The sequence below is a fragment of the Eutrigla gurnardus genome, assembly GCF_963514095.1.
Source record: "Eutrigla gurnardus genome assembly, chromosome: 13".
NCBI lineage: Eukaryota > Metazoa > Chordata > Actinopteri > Perciformes > Triglidae > Eutrigla > Eutrigla gurnardus.
In genome coordinates this window covers 2,252,156-2,266,030 of record NC_139936.1, presented here as the reverse complement: position 1 = coordinate 2,266,030, position 13,875 = coordinate 2,252,156, and the positions used below count along the sequence as shown (strand labels likewise).

Here is a 13,875-nt window from a genome sequence, read left to right as displayed (position 1 = left end):
ATTTAAAGGGATTCTGGGTTTTTACCTGTTTGGGGGTCTGAAGGAACTCCTGCGTGGTCGTGGTGGCCAAGATGGCCCGGTTGCTTCCTGTACTGAGCTGCAGAGTCATGGAGAGGCCCGTCACCAGCTGGACCCCCAACTCTGTGATGGTCACCTTGTCATCCACGACTTTGACTGTGGTCTTCGCTAAGATGGCGTCCGACAGAGGAGAAAACACCTGGAACGGCACAATCAGGTTCAGAGTAAAAACCCAATCCACCGTCTTGGTAATCCAGACCAGGCGGTCTGCTTCGTTACCTGAATGCTGGTGGTGCCGAGGTCCCGCCCCGACAGCACCCTCCCCGCCTGCAGCCTCGCCACCCGAGGGTCCTCCACCTTCATGAAGTACCGGACCAGCCTTGTGACGTCCACCTGCCAGTCCGAGCCCAGGAAGTAGGCCTTGGGGTCCCGGGGGTCCGCCTGCTCTGCCACGAAGTGAGTCAGCACCCGGACCAGGGCGTGCTGGAACTGGAGCATGCAGCCCTTCCCCTTCCTGTCGTCCTCCTCGCTGTTCCAGCCGGCCCTGGGACAAAAACAGTACACCTGTCACATGACCTGCAATCATCCAATCACTCAACCCGTCTCTTTGCCTGATTGGATCGTACGGAGATGATGGCAACACATTATGTAATGGAATCAAACCCCGAGACCCCCTTAGGGAGAGATATGATTTGGATTTGTACGCTTCTTGAAATCCTGTCTGTCGGGACGCAAATTTGTCACTTTTTTTCAGGTTTCAGAATATTGTTTCCTCCAGTGGTCCTAATATGGCGTTAAATGGTTGCTGTGTGCGTCCCACCTTTTGGCGGCGAGGATGGGGACCCTCCAGCTCTTGATCTGGCTCAGCTCCGAGTCCGACACCTCGATCTGGAGGGGCAGGCGGGGCATCCACACGTTCAGCTCCAGCTGGGCGCTCAGGTAGCTGTAGGTGAAGTTCACCAGCAGCCCCACCTTCCCCTTCGTCTCCTTGCCGTTCACAAACACGTAGTCGCACCTGTCCGACACCTGGATGGGAGAAAACGACCAATCAGAGCGCGGCGAGAGCAAACGTTTGTGTAAATAGTCCACATTTAAACTCGGGATGAGATTGTTGTCGATGAGGGAGCTAAAAGTCACCGTTTAAACTAATAGGCCGTTTTCACAACAACAAATGGCCCTTTTTGCACTACGAGTGTTGCCATAGTGATGTCAGCCGGCTGCAATAAACCGCGGCGATGATCACCGGCCGAAGCGTTAGGAAGAGGCGGCATTGCAGTTTTATGGAAATCAGAAATATCCAGCGGTGAACATCAGTCCTTCACAGGCGAACGTGTTCATTACAGCAAGTTCATCAAGGTGACCTTGGAGAGTTTGGTGGCGACTGTTTGAAAAAAAAAAAAAAGATGTGCACGTTTTGGAGACTTTAACCTGATTGGTTTAAGATTGGTTTTAATTAACACGACTTTGATAATCAGTCAGCGGGAATTACACGATAGAAAGACAGGGTTCAAGCAGTCAAATTCAAGTACTTTTCAAGCATTTCAAGGTGCATTTCCATGCTTTTCCAGCCCCTTCCAGCTGTGGTAAACTCCATATTTGTACCAATCCAATGGTCAGTGTTCAGTCTACTTATTATGTCACTTGTTCATCACATTAAATGAGATGTTATTGTCCTCTAAACAACCAACATGATGTTTGGAGACAGCTTTTTACAGAAGGACCACAAATGAAAGGAAAACTAATTCCACTAACAGATCCACAGAAATATAATCACCAACTATTTTCATCATCTGTTCATCATCAAAAGTCATTTTTCATAAAGAAATGTCAGGAAATGCTGTTTTCAGTCCCTCAAATATGGAGATCTTCTTTTCTCTGTTCTATCATAGATGTCATCACATACAACACACATTTCAAGACCTTTAGTCTACATCCAAGCACTTTTCAGACCATGAAAACACCTTGTTTTCAAGGATTTCCAGCACCCGTACCAACCCTGAAAACAGCAACATCCACGTGCACCTTAACAGTCTGCATTGTCCCTGCGTCGCCATAGCGACGGGGCTATTTCTGAGAGGATCTTTGTGTCAGAGCATCAGAAGCATCAGTCATCCTGCACCCACGAACGCAGCTCCAGCTTTTAGGATGACCACATCGGCGTGTGTGTCATTGCCCCCCCCCCCCCCCCCCCCCTCAGCCCTGGGGGAATAAGCCTCCGCCTGATTTACATCCAAACAGCAGATTTACAACATGAACAGCGGCATTATGGGAAAATGTCTAATGAAAGCACGGAACAAAAGACTGATTTAATGTCTGGAGTTATGTTTTTCATTCTCCTCCTCTGTGTGGAGTCAGTCAACCAGTCATCCATGATCTGAGACACTTTGCTCTTCTTCTTCTTCTTCTTCTTCTTCTGAAAGGCATCTTTCACTGAACTTGTTCAAATAACACTCTGATGCATCGCTTCAAAGAGAATGCCACTTTAAAAAGTGTCATCCGCCCACTCGTCCTAGTCACCATCTCATTCTGCCACCGCCGATATCACTCACAGGGGTTTATTGGTGTCAAAACAGATTAGGGTTGAACATTAGATTGATTTCCTCTGGGTGTATGTAAAGAAAGACTAAACAAGGTAATACTGAAATGCTGGGGCTTGACTGACACAACTGTGACAATAGTAAGTTAAAGAAGTTTTGAGTTCAGGCTGGATGTCTCCCGTTTAAAATGTCCCAGTATCACTTCTTCAATCCCGACTGAATGCTATAATATGTTGGAGCACATTTTCAGTCCCTCCATCATTCAGGCATTAACTCTTCTGTTTTACGGTCACGTGAGCGATGCGTTCCAGATAAACCCTTCTCTCCGTCATCCATCACCACCAGCAGATCTGATTCTCTTCAGACTCACCCGAAGAGAAACGGATATCCACTAAGAAGATTAAAAAAGGAACATTTGTGACCGATACACAGATCTCCTACTGTCGGCTTAGATTAACAACAGAGACATTACAGGGTTAAAAAATAAAACCAGCCTCGGCTTCATCACGTAATCCTCCTGTTCTCATAATAAAGGATGTGCACTTAATACATGTGCACTTACTATCCACCCGCCACAATAAGATACCACATCCTGTTACTAGCAGACATCTGTTGTTGCTAAACCCCCTTTTAACCAGCAAAAGAGACGTCTTTATTCTTTGTTTATGCCTTTACAGCCTCTGACCTTCGGGGTCTGGGGTCAGAGGTCGGGGCCCTAACCTTCACAATTCATCAACAAAACAAAAAGCAGCCTTTTGGCGGTCGGCCGCGCTCAGGTCCACGGGGTAAAAAGGGGCAAGTTTATCTCGGCGGCTGTTTGTCGTCATGGAGACAGCTGGCCGATGTTTTTGGAGTCGTGCTAATAGTTATTTTTACTGTGTGAGGAAAGAGGCCAAAAAGGGTTTTTTTTTTACAGCCTCCTGCATCTGAGCGACAGACAACATACAAACGTCTCAAATTCCTCCATTTCTTGCTGCCAATAAATGTTTTGTTCTCAGGTAAACCTTCATCAGCAGGACTCCTGCCGTGGGAGTGATCACACCACAAAGAAAACCCCAAAACTCCAGCATTTTGATGAATCTGATTTGATCTTGAACGTGTGAGCAGAATGTTTTGGTGTAAAAGGAGGCGAGCGGTGATTCCTACCTTCAGCACTTCTTCATCGGTGGAGCTACAGTCGGTGTAGTCGGACACGTCGGTGACCACGCCGTCTTCTTCCACGGCGACCGTCCTCACGGGCATCAACACCTTCTTCCCGGTCAGAACGGCTGTATTCAGGACCTCCGTGTCCTGCAGAGAGACCCGCAAAATCAACCCCAAGGGATTTTCTCATCCGCATCGAACAAACAAATCACATTCTAAAGTTGGATTTGTTTTCATTTCAGACGTTTGCAGGAGTTGAATCAATTGTGTCAGGGTGGGTTTCGGGTTTTCCTTTGGACTCTGCGCAGGCACATCTTGTTACCAATATCACTGATGCTCAGTACATGGGTACCAGTGAGGTTCTGGGTGGTTTTAATCCCAGCCCCTCCAGTCCTGAGCCGTGAACATCTCATGCCGGTTTGTAACGTTCTCAGGTCGTGAGGTTTACAGTGTGAACAAGAGGGGGCCGAGCACATAGCTCTGGGGGACTCCAGACTTCAACACTAGAGTGGAGATATGTCTGCCAATAAGAACTGCCTGGAGTGTCTGTTTGTGAGGAGGTCTAAGGACCTGTTGCAGGGTGAGGTCCTGAAGTCCAGAGTGGTAAGTTTACCGATCAGGTTGGACTTTTCTATGAAGTGCATCCTGTTCTTTCACGATCAGTGTGTTATTCTATTGGGAGGCTGTGGCCTTGATAGATTCATCGAGATAAGCGAGACACAGAGTCCTTATGGCTCAGGATGTTTTTTTCCCCCAGCATGCTTAGCGGTTTCAAGTGGCCTGTGAGTGTTCCCGTGTGTTGTAACAGTTAACGAGTTCTATGTTTTTTCCTGTTTTCTATGCGTGTAAATATAACAGCAAGGACTTTGGTTATTATTTGTGCTGCTGTGTTGTTGTGGTGTATTTCCGTCTCACTGTTTGTACATATGTGCATTAGTGCACATGCATGACCAATTAATGTGCATTAAAACGAAGCAGATGGCTCCACGTCACACACACACACACACACACACACACACACACACACACACACACACGTAATTGTATGTTGTGTGTGTGAATGGGTGGGAGAGCAGCGGAGCGCGTCCTGGTCCACTCCTGTCAGCGATCCGGTGAATCTAATCCGAGGAGACACTGAAGCAGATGGATACGCGTCCTTCAACTGGAAAACCAGTTTAAATGAAGCTGAAATAACTTCATTTTGTTGTTACGGTATCGTTAAATAAATACAGATCGGAAGCCCGTGTCAGCGATGGCTTTTTTGCCGTTAGATAGAAGTATGGAGCGGCAGCAGTGGATGGAGTTCAGAGAACAATGTGATCCGTCAGCGTTAATGTCGCCTGGAGCCAAACCATCAAAGCTCCTCGTGTTTGGCCTCCTGCCTGAGGTCAGCGTCTAATCCACAGGAGAGGTGAACCATGTCCAACTCCTGTACCAGGATCCTGGAGTGGATCCACGTTACGCCGAGGGATTGGACGCTGCGGTGATGGAAAACGCTGCAGAGGAGAAACCTGCTGCCTCATCACGGTTAAAGGTACATATCTGATCAAGATGAGAATAAAGGGGGGTTTGGGTGCAGGATGTGACATCATCGTGGCCGATCAGATTCAATATTGAAACCAAAGTGGTGTAAACTATGATGGCGTATTAGGGTCAAAAAAAGAAGAAAAAGTGGCAAATTTGCGAGATTGTTACGATGCTAACAACCGGCATGTATGCTAGCTACCTTCCCATGAATGTACGAACATTTATTCTAACGTGTGACAACGCCTCGTTAAGGTCCTTAGGGTGATGATGTTGATGCTTATTGTTGCTTTTATTTATATGAGGACAAACTGTCATCTTATGGGTGTTTATTGATCGGGTAGCTAGCAGTTGCTTTCACTCATTGTCATAGCAACGGCAAACATCAGGTGTTAGCTATTTATATGTATAAAGTGGCTAATTTGCAACTTTTTTTCTCTCAATAATGACCCTCTCTCATTTCCATTTTATTTATTTTTTTCGTACAGTGCCCCTAATACGCAAAATATATTTGTATGTATTTGTTAAATACATTTGCCACTTAAAAAACTCGCAAATTTGCCATTTTTTTCGGAATACTGTCCCCTCTTTCGGCTCTGTTGTTTTTTCCCCCCCACAGTGGCCCTGATACGTATCGTAGTAAACTCTGGTGTAATGCTGCGTATTTAGCGGTGGAGTGATATCGTGGAGTAATCACAGGAGGCGGCACGGTAACGAGGCCGCTGAAAATAGAAGTTCAGCAAGAAGCAGCTGTTGTTGGGAGGATGTTGCACCCGCCGCACGCCGGAACAACACAGACGAGAGACATCAGCCAGCTGACAGCCGACGCCACAAGGTCACGCCGCTCAAAATAGAAACCCATTTACTAAACAATCCAGAGCAGCCCGTTTCTGTGCGACGCCCATGGATCACAGCAGAAGGCCGTTTTAGGAGATGTTTCACGCACCGCTGCTCAGGAAGGAGCGTTCGACTGTCAGGTCCGTCGATGGCGGCGGTGACGGTGATTGTGTGTGACGCGGGACTCACCATGACGAGGGGAGCCAGGCCCACGAAGTCCCTCTGAGTGGTGTAGATCCTCATGGCGCCCTCGGTCTTGGCTTCGGTTCTGGAGGCGGACGGCAGGTCCAGCCGCCACACGATCACCTGGCTATCCAGAGGGCTGCTCAGCTCCTCCACCTCGAAGTCCATCTGGAGGACCTCCAGCAGACTGCTCTCCAGCCTGGGTGGAGCAGCAGGAGACCATGAATGCATTCATATCGAGTTAGAGGGTGCAGCTTGGGGATGAGATGGTATTTTTTATTTGCACATCAGGATGAAAAATAATCGTGAATATCGACAAACCTGCCTGGCTCACCAACAAGGTAGAGAAGTGAAAAATAGAGCTTGATTTAAAAGCTCTATTTATGCAGGGAGACCTTATGATTTATGTTAATCTTACTTCAGATTTGTTTTATTTTTTCCCCACTTATAAGGATGTAAATAGATATGTTTATAGGTTATTTGGAAAAACCAGAGACTTTGAACCGAAAAAAGTCCCACCCCCTTTAAATATTGACAAGCAGGCCGTCCAATCACCTTCTCTGGCCCGACTTTTTGGATTGGACGAGGTTTTTACAGTCCTGCCACGGCCACAGATGACTTTTTTATTTATTTTTTTATTGTCAGAGCATTTCATGTATTCATTGCTATCAGTATATTACGAGGATTTCAAGTAATATAACAGAAAGTGTTTCTAAATAGTGAGACCCACTCAACCTTTAACATCATGTAAAAGTGATACCAGTTTGTTTAAGAGTCATTTTAAGAGTTTTACACATCTTTTGATGATCAGCATAATATCCTGAATCACGATTATTGAAATGAAATCATATCAACAACAGGACACCTGAGCTCTTTGTATGATGTGATAATTCAGTCTAAGCATGCATGCCGATGATGTAAATCATCTCCACCTCTTCGTGATACAAATTAGCACCAGAAAAAGAGAGAGAATCTTTCCATCGCAGCCAGACGCTGATACTTAAATGGGATTAACTTCACCGCTGGAGTCTGAGATTATCTCCCTGCACATTACATTCCTGCAGAGATCAATGTCTGAGGAAAGGTGGAGTGATTATCCCGCCGTTCATCCTGCAGTTCATCCCGCGGCTTGTTGCTCAGCGCAGGATGACAAATCCATCCGATGATACGAGACACGAAAAAAGATACCCGAACGGACATATCGTCAGCCAGCGTGACCCTCTTAGTCCTAGAATCAAATATATATATTTTTTTATTATTATTATTTTAAATAGATATCTCAGCATGCATCACCAACATCTCATGTCCTGTAAATGATGTATTATCTCCAGCAAACGTACAAAAACAGAAACCTGAGAAAGGTTTTATGAAGCTAACCAGCTGCAGATTCATAGTAATGTGGTGAATTTGTTGCCTTGTGGAAAGAAAAAGGAGATTATTATTAAAAAATGGGATGTGATCCAAGTGTTTGTGACGAGGGTTAGGGTTAGGACACAATCCTCTTTCTTTTAGTTTAGTTTTGCATCTGTAGGAATTTTCACAAACTAAAACCTCCCAAATAATAATGATAATAATAAAGAGAGCAGAGCTGAATTCCTCAGTGAATCGTGGAGTGAATAAAGTAGTTGAAGGACGGTGGCGTCCTGCATACACAACACACTCGGAGCCTTTGGGACTCTAATGGCCTCTCGGCAAAGCCGGCGACAACAGAGTGCCCCGGCCACAGATTCAATTTTCTCCCACGGCCCAAACTCACTATCCGGGGTTTTATTTCTTGGCTCTGTATTGAACTATTGATGAGATATATTGGTGGACAAAAACACACACACACACAAATCTGTGTGTACATGTTATAAACGACCTCTAAAGTGGTGCACACCGCCCGCTTTTTCTGTGTTGAAAGCAAACAATTGGAGAAACTGAAAATCGAATTTTGTTAATCCATTAAGTTCCAAACTCAACAACAACAACACAAGCCCCTCCCCCACGCTCCTCCATCCTATCTGCCCTTATTATTAAAGGCAAGACGGAGATTTAGTGTAATTGAATAATCTCAGCATATTGCTCCGAGACCTGAGATTAAAAGATAATAACGGCAACATTCAAGTATGAAAACAAGATATGCTCGACTCGTGTAAGCGTGCATATATCCGCCTTAAGCATGCATTAACACAGATCATGTGGAGCTTTAATGTTAAGATCCAGATACATTCAGAGCTCACTTAAAAGCAGGAAGATGAATAAAGTCAGAGTGGACGCTCTGCAGGGGTTCTGTTGGCTTCATGACATTAGAGAAGGGATTATCCAACAATGACTGAGAGAATATGTAAACCCATAAAGAGGGCTGTCATAATCCACGGGCATAAATGTGGAAAAACAAACTTAATGAGGTCAAATCAATAATGAGGAGCGCTGGAAGGTCGGCGTTTAAAGGATCGTTGTGAAAATCAGAGCAGACGAACACATGGAATATTCATGCTTTAACAGCATGGATTCATATTTCTGTTATATTCAGACTTTTTAGTGTTTTCTCATCCTGGGCAACGTTCACACACACAAATGAGAGCTTTTGTTTGTGGAGTCGCTCAGTCTCGGCCCTCAATTAACATCCAGATAATCTATCCTTATTCATTCATAGTCTCTAGAGGATGGACCCTAATGACCAGTTTTGGGCAAGTTACTCTAAAAAAGTAACTAGTTAAAGTACTAGTTACTTCTCCCAGAAAGTAAGTAAGTAGTTACTGAGTTACAAATTCTAAAAGTAACTAGTTATTGGAAGTTGGAAGTGATTCCAGTATGTTTTCCCTTTGTTTTAAAGAGTTTTAAGAAGACTTTGATGAATATTGGGATAATATCCTGGATTCCAATTATTTTGGGCAGGATAATCATGACATGATCTATTGTCTGTTTACAGACAGACTCGACTCTGTCGGGTTTGACTCATTAGAAGTCAACTGAACCAGCAGTGGACCTGTGAGTCCGGCAGTGGAGGTTATGAGTGTAAAAGGGCAGAAAGCCAACTCTAACGTGAAGCAGAGCAACAAGCGGGTGTTGGAGGAAGCAGAGTGAAGCAGCGACTGAGCTCCAGGAGGGTTTTTAAAGGAAGCAGCTGTGATGAGCTCAGCTGGTTCCACTCACCTGATTACAAGCAGGGCAGCAACATTAGACAGGGTAGGCTTTCTTTATTTCATGTCTTAGGCTTAAGTTTATGTTAAGTTTAGATAAAGTTAAAGTTAGGTTTGGTTAGGTTTACATTAAGTTTATGTTAAGTTTAGATCAAGTTAAAGTTAGGTTTGGTTAGGTTTACATTAAGTTTATGTTAAGTTTAGATAAAGTTGAAGTTAGGTTTGGTTAGGTTTACATTAAGTTTATGTTAAGGTTAGATAAAGTTAAAGTTAGGTTTGGTTAGGTTTACATTAAGTTTATGTTAAGTTTAGATAAAGTTAAAGTGAGGTTTGGTTAGGTTTACGTTAAGTTTATGTTAAGTTTAGATAAAGTTAAAGTGAGGTTTGGTTAGGTTTACGTTAAGTTTATGTTAAGTTTAGATAAAGTTAAAGTGAGGTTTGGTTAGGTTTACATTAAGTTTATGTTAAGTTTAGATAAAGTTAAAGTTAGGTTTGGTTAGGTTTACGTTAAGCTTATGTGAAGTTTAGATAAAGTTAAAGTGAGGTTTTAGATAAAGTTAAACCCCAGCCAATCGTCCTTACTTTTGCGGTTGGCTCGTGCTCCCGCCCTCAAACATCTGCCTTCAATGTAGTAACGCGACACATTTTTTGGCAGTAACGATAACGGCGTTATATTAATGAGATAAGTAATCAATTAGATTACTCGTTACTGAAAAAAGTAATGGCGTTACTAACGCCGCTACTTATAACGCCGTTATTCCCATCACTGCTAATGACTCTGGAGATCCCCCTTAGTGCCACCATGAGGTCGAGGGGAAACGTATTCACAAATTTGGTTCAGACGTTCATGTCTTTTATGAGAAATGAAAAGTCGAGCTGAAATGAAAATCATCTTTTTAAAACCACATCCCCGTCACATTGTGCACCAGTTTAACAACATATGCCAAAAAGATACAAAATCTATTTCTTTGTATTTTCCATCATAGTTAGGCTCAGTCAAAATGTATTTATATCAGTTTCAGACTTCAAATCCTGGTGCATTTACACCTTCTGTCTGTCAACAATATACAGAGAAAATCTGATTTTTGGGGTATATTTACAAATGGTAAATAATCGTGATTAATCCACATCTACCCTGTGATTAATCTGATTAAAATGTTTCAAAGCCCTAAACAAAATCCACTATTTCATTCCTTCCTGGAAGTATGACATATGATCAAAATATGACCAGCTAGTATCAACCAATGATGTCAAACTTTAACATTATCTAAACTTCACAAAAGCTTAACATAAACCTAACCAAACCTAACTTTAACTTTATCTAAACTTAACATAAACTTAATGTAAACCTAACCAAACCTCACTTTAACATTATCTAAACTTCACATAAGCTTAACGTAAACCTAACCAAACCTAACTTTAACTTTATCTAAACTTCACATAAGCTTAACATAAACCTAACCAAACCTCACTTTAACTTTATCTAAACTTAACATAAACTTAATGTAAACCTAACCAAACCTCACTTTAACATTATCTAAACTTCACAAAAGCTTAATGTAAACCTAACCAAACCTAACTTTAACTTTATCTAAACTTCACATAAGCTTAACGTAAACCTAACCAAACCAAACCTCACTTTAACTTTATCTAAACTTCACATAAACTTAATGTAAACCTAACCAAACCTAACTTTAACTTTATCTAAACTTCACATAAGCTTAACGTAAACCTAACCAAACCTCAATTTAACTTTATCTAAACTTAACATAAACTTAACGTAAACCGAACCAAACCTCACTTTAACTTTATCTAAACTTAACATAAACTTAATGTAAACCTAACCAAACCTAACTTTAACTTTATCTAAACTTCACAAAAGCTTAACATAAACCTAACCAAACCTAACTTTAACTTTATCTAAACTTCACATAAGCTTAACGTAAACCTAACCAAACCTCACTTTAACTTTATCTAAACTTAACATAAACTTAACGTAAACCTAACCAAACCTCACTTTAACATTATCTAAACTTCACAAAAGCTTAACATAAACCTAACCAAACCTAACTTTAACTTTTTCTAAACTTAACATAAACTTAATGTAAACCTCACCAAACCTAACTTTAACTTTATCTAAACTTAACATAAATTTAAGCCTAAGACATGAAATAAAGAAAGCCTACCCTCTCTAATGTTGCTGCCCTGCTTGTAATCAGGTGAGTAGAACCAGCTGAGCTCATCAGCAGCTCTGCTAACAGCTGCTTCCTTTAAAAACCCTCCTGGAGCTCAGTCGCTGCTTCACTCTGCTTCCTCCAACACCCGCTTGTTGCTCTGCTTCACGTTAGAGTTGGCTTTCTGCCCTTTTACACTCCATAACCTCCACTGCCGGTCTCACAGATCCACTGCTGGTTCAGCTGACATTAAATGAGTCAAACCCGACAGTCGAGTCTGTCTGTAAACAGACAATAGATCATGTCATGATTATCCTGCCCAAAATAATTGGAATTCAGGATATCATCCCAATATTCATCAAAGTCTTCTTAAAACTCTTTAAAACAAAGGGAAAACATACAACATTATTCATTGGAAAAAACATGAAATAATCTCAAATCAGATGCTCGTTAATCATAAGGTCTCCCTGCGTAAAGGAGATTATTATGAAAAATCTTGTATTTTCTATTTTTTAGAAGGCTTTTTAAAGCCGATATGTACGATTATCCCAATAATTAAAAATTAGCACTTGTGATTTATCGTGATCATTATCGTTGCATCCCGGGTTTTGCATATGAACTTTAGGAAAACACTTGTTTTTTATTAGACTTATAGATGGGAAGGAATGAATGAATGCATGGAGTGCATATCTAACCGTCTCAGTGAAAAATACTTTTCACATCATTATTCATCATTTCCATAATAACTCCTGTGTTGGGGTTTAATATGAGTGACATCATGTCAGTTTCCCCCTGAAATATTTAGCCTGATAAATAATTTCCAGTTTTCAAGACACCAGTAATATTGTGGGTTATGCAACAATGAATTCACCATCAGAATATCAATAAATAGAGTCACAAATAATGAATAAATCATAGAAGCTCGGCCTGCAGAAGGAACGCTTCCTGTTTCTCTGAGCAGAATGCAGGTTGTTATGTGTGTGCAGGTGTTTGTTAAAGCAACTCCAGAGAGAGAAACTCTGCAGCGACAACGGTGTCTCTAGTAATATTATCCCAGAGGTCTAGATAGTAGCTCACATGAGTCCAGAGACCAGACCAGACTATGTGGAGGAACCAGAAACTGTCTGTGGTCCAAACAACAAGGTCTCTGCTGTATTTATGTCTAGATGACCTTATTTGGAGTGTTGATGAAGCAGCTACAATGTTAGCGTAGCCTAGCATCCATCAACCAGACTCCATTCAGAAAACCAGCATTTTAAAAGTAGTTATCTTGTGGTCTTGCAGACAGACATAACAGAGCATGACTTGACACTTTTTACTGATCACCATCATGATGGAGTTATGTCAGCATCCTTTTCATCTGGTTATTGATATTAAATCTGGGCTCATACCGCTGCAGCCAGCTGATGTGTGCCTTGCTAGATACAGCTCATTTAAATTCACCGAGCACCTCTGGCTGATGTTATGAACTCAGACAGGATGGCATGGTTGGATATAATGTTGCATAAAATAAAAGAAACTGAGGATTAAATTAAGGCAACACACTGAAGACTTGAAAAGACACTACACCCTTCACCCTGTGTGTCCTTTTGCCTTTTTAGTTTTACATTATTTGTAAAAATATTGTGCTGTGATCTCAGTGTGGGCCATACTTCTATGACTTAACTGTGAAATGAACTCTGCTCACGTCGATGTTCACTTAAAAGCACTGAGATAAAATGAGAAGACATTTGAGAGGAGCTGCTTGTTGGTGGGGGGGTATCCATCCCTGTTTAATGGGGTTTTAACATTGGAACAGGGCAGCCTGCAGATGTCTTGTTATACTCTAAGTGCTGTTTTATAAATGTCTCACAAGCGTTTTACGACAACCCTCCCTGCTTTCAGCATCTGAGTCGTGTGGACGGCAGACGAGGAATGCGTGGACACGCACCGCTGGTAAATGTTTATGAATGACTACAGCCCTGAGATTAAAGAGGGGAAGTGGACAATAAAGGGGAGAATAGCTGTTAACAAGGGACAGCTGGACAGGAGCACCTGCAGCCAACCTGAGCCTCCGGTCCAGTCCGAGTCCCTACTCACCATGCAGGACGTTTAATGTGGAGGACTCATCAGCAAAATGGGGAGAAACTCTTTGGGACACTACTTGGGTCATTTTCTATGTATGTTAATTACATTACTACTCATAAACGGTATGACCATATTTGGACTGAAACGCAAAGATCCATGTGGATTCTGGTGTAAAGCTGCTAACAAAGATAGCTTCTATAATTCAAGGTCAACTTTACAGCTTAGTGTTAAAGTCATCTTAGTAGCTAACTAGCATTGGTAGCGACC

General features: G+C 42.3%; 1 protein-coding gene across 1 annotated transcript in view; it reads right to left on the bottom strand.

The window, feature by feature from the left end:
- Positions 1-13,875, bottom strand: part of LOC311022595 (transmembrane protein 132D) — a 29,730-nt gene that overhangs the window by 1,657 nt on the left and 14,198 nt on the right. The window contains exons 4-8 of the mRNA XM_084023964.1: positions 6,249-6,441; positions 3,702-3,845; positions 839-1,044; positions 298-562; positions 26-217 (exon numbers count right to left, since the gene is read on the bottom strand). Coding sequence (XP_083880090.1) covers positions 26-217; positions 298-562; positions 839-1,044; positions 3,702-3,845; positions 6,249-6,441 — 1,000 coding nt within the window. The remainder of the gene's footprint in view (positions 1-25; positions 218-297; positions 563-838; positions 1,045-3,701; positions 3,846-6,248; positions 6,442-13,875) is intronic.